We start from the raw sequence: 8,979 nt of genomic DNA, 5'->3' as shown, positions 1-8,979 counted from the left end.
AAGTTACTCTAGATGTGTCTGAAATGAAAATGAGTTCATCCTATTCTTCACAAATCTCCTCTAAGTTGGTGCGATAGGGGCGGGCAGAGGAATAGGGGAAGGAGTGCAACACACCGAAGTTCCGGATGTGACGTCACCGGAAGCACAAATCCTGCAAACGTTATTCCTTCCCGTACTGTTTGTGTGTGGCGGGAGGCGTTCTGGAGCTGTTGTTTCTTGGAGTTGATGTTGGGCTCAATTTGCCGCCATGGCTTCCACTAGTAACAGCCCGACCGAGAGGAAAAAGGTGTCCGAGCTGCGTGTTATCGATCTGAAATCCGAGCTGAAGCGGAGAAACCTGGACGTGACTGGGGTGAAGAACGTGCTGGTTGCCCGGCTCAAGCAGGTATGAGGCCTGTCTGTCTATATGGGGGAGGAGGGCTGGTGCTATGGCTTCCCTGCATGGTGTGGGCCGGCTGATCCTTCCTGAGGCCATGACTATGGGTGAAGGGGGGAGTGCACTGCTGTCTGTGCTTGGAAACATGCTATATGTATAGTTCAGCTCGGCGCCGGTTCTCCCTTTCATTTTACACAGACTGTTCTGGACTTGTCCTAGTATGTCCATGGCAGTTCTCATAGCACGGTGAGCCCTTTTTCTGTAATGTAGTAAACGATTAGTAAATACAAAGTCTGCCTTTTATCATTTGTAATAACCAATTAGAAGCTGAAGAGCAGTAACATGTTTGTGACCATGCCTGGCAGTTCTAGTCTCCCTGGGTATGTCATCAGAGGTATAGGGTTATACAGTACCAAGGGATCCCTGGTACACTTCTAAGCTACGCTACAAAATAAAACCCTCTCCAGGCATACAAAAAAAACGACCTTTGCTGTGTGGATACCTGCTGGGTTAAAGTGACACTAAACTCACTCAGGAGTTAAATCTTAAAAGTGCTTCAAGTACCTTTTTAACTATTAACAAATGTATCTTATTTGTGTATCGCTTGGCTGTAGATCCTCAAATCATCTCTGAATTCATACTGACACCTTCCTTCTGGAGGGTGGCTACTTCTGTTCCCCATGGTCCCCGTGTGTGTTGTAAATGCTCCTTCCCGTTATGAGCTACAATCTCAATATAAATTAGTAAGCTAAATGTGAGATTGTAGTGCATCATGGGAGCAAGCTTGGAGCGGTGACTACTTTACAATACATACAGGGACCATGGGGAACAAAAGTAGCCACCAGAAGTAAACTGTGTCTGCACCAATTCAGAGATGATTTGAGGCTCTACAGCCGAGCGATACATAACATAAGATTTTTGTTAATAAAGTATAACTAAACTTTTTTTGGGTATATATCTATATGCAAAAACATTTTTTTTTTTTTTTAAATTCCTAAACGGATTTACTTACCTCTGTTGCCAACGCTCGCTCCTATCTAAAGATTCTCGAGTGGCCGTGAAAGGTCATGGGGCGGGTGCATGTGCAGTGGAGATCTTCTGCTGGGAGAAGAGGAGAGACACAGTGTAAGTAAATGCGGGCAGCCCAGCAGCGTGCCACGCAGACAAAGTAGGCACAGCAGTCAGTGCTGGATCACAGACCGGCACCAGCCACTATTGGAAAGAAGATGATCCGATCAAGAGGCATCATTTAAGGTAAGTCCTGAAAGCAGCACTGGGGGAGAATATTTGTGACTTGAATGCCACTTTAAGGTACTTGAATGTATTTTTAATAGGGCTGGTAATGATTAAAATTTTCCTGTTCGATTAATCAAAATTTTTTTTAATTGACTAATTTCGATTAATTCTAACGCACATACAGATCTCGCAAACCCTAGAGCCGCCTCTGCCCACCGGTGACCCTTAGCGCTGCACATTCACTCACCAGCCTGGTGAGACTCCTCAGAGCTCTGGTGAGACCCCACAGAGCCCTGGTTAAAGTAGGGTTCAGTGGGGTCTCACTAGTCCTGGTTAAACCCCACAGAGCCCTGGTTAAAGTAGGGTTCAGTGGGGTCTCACTAGTCCTGGTTAAACCCCACAGAGCCCTGGTGAGACCCTACAAAGCCCTGGGTTCTCACCAGGGTAGCAGATAGTAGATTTCTAACAGGGTAGTAGATTTTACATGACACATTATTTAATTTTTATTTTAGCTGCATTGTAGTATGTACACATTGTCCACACATCCAATGCACTAATGAAGCAGGAGACTCACCGCCCAAGGGATCCCGTTAGGTAACGAAGGGAAGGGGGAGGATTCCGGTGACGTCACGGACATCCTCCCCCTTCCCTTCGTTACCGATCACGGGACAACTACATCGCCCGACTCCTCCCCCCTTCCCTTCGTTAGCCAACAGAGCCACTCGAGGAGGAGTTCTGTGACATCACCGGATCTCCGACGGAAGACCCGGAAGCCGGCGGAGAGGTGAGTACGGATCAAAAGAACTTTGATCGATCAAAATAATTTTGATCGATCAAAGAAATTAACGATTAATCGACGGATTAATTGTTAATTTCCGCACCCCTGATTTTTAAGGTTTATCACTTTTTTTAGTTTTTTAGTTACATTGAGTTTAGTGTCAATGTAACTAAAAACTATCTGCGTTTTACAACTGTGGGACATGTATGCCAAAGAATAAACAGAGGCTGGCAATTCACCAGAAGCCCAGATATCACCTTTTAGAAGGCAGCTGATAACTTCCAGTATGGTTCTGCACCAAATCCAAACAGGCAAACATGGCAGCTTTTTAGACCTGTTTGAAACTTAACAAAAAGAGAAAGCACATCTTTATGCTAGCCAGCAAAATTAACACAACTGAATTGTGGGGCTTTTCTCCCAGGCTCATGATGATGGTTTCTGAGATCGGCACTGCTGTGCATGGCTTCGTCCACATAGCTGTGTCATCCCTTCACGGGATCTGTGCATGGAGAGACTACAATTCCTATCTGCCACTGTGCTGGAGGAACTAGTAATTCTAAATGGAGAACAAGCTTGGTGATGTCACAGTGCTTTAGTCCACTGATGCTTCCTCCAGTCCTGTAACTGAAAGCCTATAGCTTGGTATGGACAAGGCTGTGAGGGAGAGTCTGCAGGAATCTGAGCTTTGCATCTGAATGCCAATAAACAAATTTGTGCTCTGGGCCTTATTAAAATACCTTTTGCAAATGCATGCTGTACATTTGCCTGCCCATGTATACCTTTCCCTTTTTGCTGGCTTCAGACAGATTAGATTTTCTGCCATTGTTGCTGTTTTTAATATGACCTGTATGTCATCTCCAGGGGACAGGTTATAGGAGCAGGAAGAGCTGTTTTTGTTATGTTTCTTTGGGAATTAGCTGGAATATCTATGGTAGAATGGTGAATGAACACATATTTTAATATAGTTTTAAACACTGTGTGTGTGTGTGTGTGTGTGTATCATTTGAAATTGAGGATTCTATATGATGAGTTGTGGGTTGTTTATATAATTCTTTATGAAAGTATTGTGCCTTGGCATGAAACATGTCAGAAGTGTTCCTGCAGCCTTTTTATGTAAACTTTACACTTATAGAAAACATAAAATTAACCCCTTCATGACTGAGCTTGTTTTTAGTTTCTGTTCGTAAATGACTGACACACTTTTGACATTTTTGCTGTGTGATTCTTCCACGTCAGTAATATACTTTCTTACTAAATGTACCCACACATATTATATATTGTTTTTTAGAGGACAGATAGGGCTACATATTTATATCACATATGTGTGTCTAACGCCTCACTTAGGACAAATAAAATATAAAAAAGAGAAAAAAAAACGTTAAAAAAACACTTTTTTCCCAGTTTTGATTTGTAGTATTTTTTTTACAACACCAGCACAGCTAAAAAAATGCAATAAATACATTCATTTATTTGTCCCTTATTTTATTTTATTTTTACACTTTTTTTTTTTACACTTTTTTCACTTTTTTTTAAACTTAAAAATTGTATTTTATTTAATTATATCAAACAGTCATTGTGAATTAATCTCACTGTTACTGCTTGATAAATTAATACATTTTTGGTTATTATCAGGTTGCTTCAAACTTCAGAACAGCCGATAATAAGTTAGTGACACTGATCCTGCAGCAGTTCAGGATTCAGCTGTCACTATAGGTTTCCTGATTGTTGCAACAACGATCAGCAAACTGAAACATTCTTCTTCCAGGAATAGATACATTGTAGGAATAGACACATTATGTATCCATGAAAGGAAAAAAAGAAAAAAAAGTCAGTATAGCTTGAGAGAGAGATCTCTCTCGATCTATACGAGCTGTCAGAATGCCGGCAAAAGCCGGCATGTGTGTCCCTCTGCTGTGACTCTCAGACACCCGATATTAAGGTATCGGGTGTCTGAAAAAGGTTAAGGGCATCCATTAATGAATGTTAAAAGCTGATTCTCAGCGTTTAACAGCCCTCTAAAGAAGCAAATAACTTGTCACGTACAGTGTACGTGACAAGTCATTTGGTCCCTTTGTGGCTGGACGTACAGTGTACGTCTCCCGTCACGAAGGGGTTAAGTATACAGAACAGTTGCGAGGAACAAAATACAAACATTGAGGCATAGGAGGAACAGTACAAGAATTACTATAAGATATTGTCAGATCAGGGCATCCCTCATGGAATTGGTGGGAAGGAGGAGGGACATCGTCTTTTTGGTATGAACGTCTCCATATGTAGCACTATGTAGTTGTTCAATTATGTCAGCTACTTGGGTTGCCAGGTATACATTGCATAGAGCATTATTAAAATTGAAGTGGTTTCACCAGTAATAGGCGGGGTCCCACTCGGCCCAAGACCAAGCCAAACCTCTTCATACAGGTCTCCCAGCAATCCCATCTTGTGATCCGTCCGGCTTTTATCTTACGAACATGCTACACACCCGCCGAACATCGTACGATGCTCGGCGGGTTTTCGAACATGTTCGTAAGTTTAAGGTCGTGCGACCTTACAGTAGTAGAGGTCGCACGGCTTCCACACACCTTGCGATAATCGTACGATCGTGGGATTTCCTGTGATTATCGTACGATTATCGCAAGGTGTGTGGGGACCCTTAGATGAACAATAATGAATCCAGGTGGTCCATATGTTATACAACTGCTGCTATTTGTCTTAACAAGTAGCTATCCACTGCTTAGGTTCCATAATGTCAGAGACGTGAAGAACCCACTCTTTTCTGGATGGGATTGTGCTGCTCTGCCAGTGTCTTGAGGTTAGCCAGTTCCTGCTGGCTTTTAAGAAAAATGTGGCTTCTGCAAATAGTGGTGTAACGAGTATTAATATGGAGAGTGCAATGTTTTGTAATGTGCTTAGATTAAATATTGCCCACCAATTAGGGTTTATGAGTACAAGTACACTGACATGACGTTCTGTATTTGACAAGAGTTTAGTCATCTTTTAATGGGTGGGGAGACAAGAGCAGTATTGGAGCTAAGAGTAAAACTATAGCAGCAGCAGGCCATGCAATTTATATGGTGGCGCAGTACTGTCATTTTCTTAAGGGCAAAGTAGTAGTTCTCTTCAGTAGTTCATCTGGTCACAGTCTAGAAGGAGCAGTGATGTCATACCATCTGTCATGTGACAGCATTTGGGCCTAGCAGTTGGCTGCTGTCACATACCCCAGAGCATCAGGTAGAGGTAGGATTGTCAGGGATTTTGGGAAAGGTGAGTGACAGTTGCAGTGTCCTTGGTTTGCTCTAACCAACCGGGAGGGTATGCTTTACACTTCTGAACTTCCCCTTTAAGGGATCACAGACGCATACAAATGATGAAACGGAGGGGGGAATTTATCAAAAGTGGAAAAGACAAATTCTCGAGCAGCTGTGCATGACAACCAATCGGTTTCTCTCCTCAGTTTGTTCAGTTAAAATTTGAAAACGAAAGGGACAAGCTGATCGGTTGCCATGCACATCTGTTCCAGCTTTGATAAACTCCCTTCAGTGTCTATACTTTAAATGTGTATGCGATATTTGGGTCATAACTTCTTGACAACTCGCACTATGCAGGTAACCAGTGTCAAATACCTGTAGTGGCTGGAGAGCAGCAAACTGGTGGAATTTTAGGACCCGAGTTGCCGGAAAGATAAGTATATGCTCTCTTCTTTCACTGGCTGTGCTGTACTTGACCACCTCAGTTCATAAAGCTATGGTGTAGTTTTGTTGGTCTGCTCCTGGTTAGTGGTAGCAGATAAGTCTGCAGTGTTTGTTTTGATGTGCCTAGTAAGTACCGTATAGGGATGTCCCGCTACCGAAGCTAGCAACCGATACAGGGCACTTTGACAAGTATTCGTACTTGTCAAAATGCCCCGATGCTTGCGCTGTTTAAAATTTTTTTTTTTTCTGTACCTTCCGTGGTGCCTCACGAAGTGAGGACGTCGTCACTGAGCGGAGGAGTGTCGCGTCACTGCTGTGGGCGGCGCTCCAGGTGGGGTCCTAATGTAGGTGTCCGTCGACTGCCCAGAGGACCCCACCTGGAGCGCTGCCCACAGCAGTGACGCGATGCTCCTGTGCTCAGCCACTCAGCGCCGACGACGTCCACACATATGAGGAAAAGCATTTGGAACCTCCATTGAACAGGCACCAGTAAGAGAGGGCCTGTGCTGAAATGGGAAGTGCATTGTATCTGTAATGTGCACTGTACGTGTACTTCATATAGAGTAATAAGGCTAAATCAAGATCCCTACTACACAACATGTAGTTGTACTATGGATCATGATTTAACCTATTCATGTTATCAGGGGATAATTGGAAAAACTTTTTTCCTCTCCCTTTCACGCGATGGATATTAGGATAGATTGAGGGTTATTGTCTCTCTAAAGGTGCCCATACACCTTGCAATTATCGTATGATAATCGCGGGAAATTCCGCGATCGTACAATAATCGCAAGGTGTATAAAAGGCATGCGACCGTTTCTACTGTATGGTCACATGTCTTTTGTCTAAGGAGCATGTTTGAAAAACCCCTGAGAATCGTACGATTGTCGGCTGGTTTGTAGCATGCTCGTTGGACAAATGCCGAATGGGCCGGTGTGCGCAAGCACACACTGCCCGTTCTGCATTGCAGTAATCGGAAACCCGTCCCTCGGGGGCGTTTTTTTGATGATCGCAAGTAGTATCTGCCTGTCCAAGATGGGCAGATCGTACGAGCTCTTAATAAGCTTACGACCATCGCAAGATAAGTCTTGCGATGGTCGTAAGGTGTATGGGCACCTTTAGGGAGATTCACTCTCTTTGTCCTAGTGACAGTAAAATAACAGATGTTGGGTTGTCACTAGAACATGGTAGCTGGCAAGTTTTACAGTGGGGACACTAGTTCTGGTTACCGTGCTGACCGCTAGAGGATTTCCCTCACTTTGGTGCACCGAAATGAAAGTTTGAAACCGAAAATAAAAAATGTCAGGCTGAAACCACTTTTTTTTTCCCCTAACCTTTTTAATTTTTAAATATTTTATTTGTATCATTTTTATTTTTTAACTGTACTGTTGGTGGATCAGGCGTCTAAAACAGACCTCCTGGTATTTCCCTTTTTAAAATAGAAAAAGAAGGGATTGACGAAACAGAGTCCTTAATTTACTTTTCTGCAGCCCGTTATAATGAACAGGAATCCACGATACTGAGGGGAATTTATCAGAACTGGAGTAGATGTGCATGGCAACCAATCAGCTCTCCCTTTCATTTTCAAATCTTAACTAAACAAACTGAAGAGACGCTGATTGGTTACCATGGACAACTGCTGCCAATTTATTTTTTCCTTTCTCCTGCTCCAGTTTTGATTCCCCCCCCCTATGTGCACAATCCTTTATGAACAGGAAGTTATGTAGAGCACTTCCTGTTCATTCATAATTGGGGACACGGTAAACATACTCTGTCCTCAATTATTTACATGCAGTCATCGATCACTGACTGCTTGTACCCGCTCTCCATCTTGACTCACTGTCGCAGGAGGCTAAGCCGGCAGTGCAGGGAGGAGAGCTCTGTCTAGTTTGACAGCAGACTCCTCCCCCGCACTGCCAGGTCTGCTTACTGTGGCATCTCTCTCTGCCCTTACACTTATCTCCATCCTGATTTGTCACGGGGGGAGGTCATTGTGAGTGGGGTCCTGCGGGCCCTCCTTTGACACACCAGCCTCACAGCTCTCTCCTCCCCCACACTACTCGGCCTCCTCTGACAGTTTCTCTCTTCCCCGCTGGACGCTGTTCTGTCAGAGGGGGAATAAACCAGGCATGCCCTGCAATTTCAGCCGAAAGATGGTACTTTAGAAATTTTGCTGAAAGTGCTATTTTTGGCCGATATGTTTAGGCGGCCCAAAAATCCGCTCGTCTGTGACGAGAGGACGGCGGAGCCAGACAAGCAGCTTCATGGCCGGCTGGGAGCTTTACATTCAAGCGATCGAGCGTCTAGAGACGCCCGATCGCTTGTATTACCAACAGCTGTCACTGCCGTTGCCGGTCCCGAGATCTGCTGTGCCCGATGCGACCAGGATCGGCACGGCTCTGTGACCGGAGATCAAAGGGAGATAAGTACATGATCTCCCTTTTGATCTACTCTCCAGTCCCTGAATGCAGGAAGTGATGTATTTTACATCACTTCCTGCATTCAGTGTCACTTTTCAGCTACAGATGCTGATGAAGCAGATCTCTGCGGGTCCCTAGGTGACAGGGGTCTTGGGGACCCCAATATCTCCATAAAGAGGACCTGTCATGTAAATTAGCTATCGCATAGGGGGCTTTGCAATAGCCAATAGTAATCTAGCTATGCAATCGTATGCCTTTTTTTTTTTTCTTTACTGACTGACGGTCGGGCCGCGGCTCCCGATGTCAGAAAAGAAAGGAAAAAAACGATCGCAGGGAAAGGTTTAATCTGCTCAATTGAGCAGATTAAACCTTTCCGGTAAAAAGTGTTTCTCTCCCGGGCGGCCCGGGAGAGTTGGGATGTGTACTCACCGGCCCAAGCTGCTCCATCGGGTAACAAAGGGAAGGGGGAGGAGTCCAGTG

At 44.3% G+C, this 8,979-nt stretch overlaps 1 protein-coding gene across 2 annotated transcripts in view; it reads left to right on the top strand.

Moving 5' to 3' along the window:
- Nucleotides 1-208: 208 nt before the first annotated feature.
- Nucleotides 209-8,979, top strand: part of SLTM (SAFB like transcription modulator) — a 65,970-nt gene continuing 57,199 nt past the window's right edge. For both annotated transcript variants that reach the window (XM_018564236.1, XM_018564235.1), the window contains exon 1: nucleotides 209-385. In XM_018564236.1, the coding sequence (XP_018419738.1) occupies nucleotides 248-385 (138 nt within the window). In that variant the 5' untranslated portion in view covers nucleotides 209-247. The remainder of the gene's footprint in view (nucleotides 386-8,979) is intronic.

The sequence above is a fragment of the Nanorana parkeri genome, unplaced genomic scaffold (genome assembly GCF_000935625.1).
Source record: "Nanorana parkeri isolate BGI_ZX_2015 unplaced genomic scaffold, ASM93562v1 scaffold739, whole genome shotgun sequence".
Taxonomy (NCBI): Eukaryota; Metazoa; Chordata; class Amphibia; order Anura; family Dicroglossidae; genus Nanorana; species Nanorana parkeri.
The sequence above is the reverse complement of the archived record's forward strand: the minus strand, read 5'-3'. Positions and strand labels throughout refer to the sequence as shown.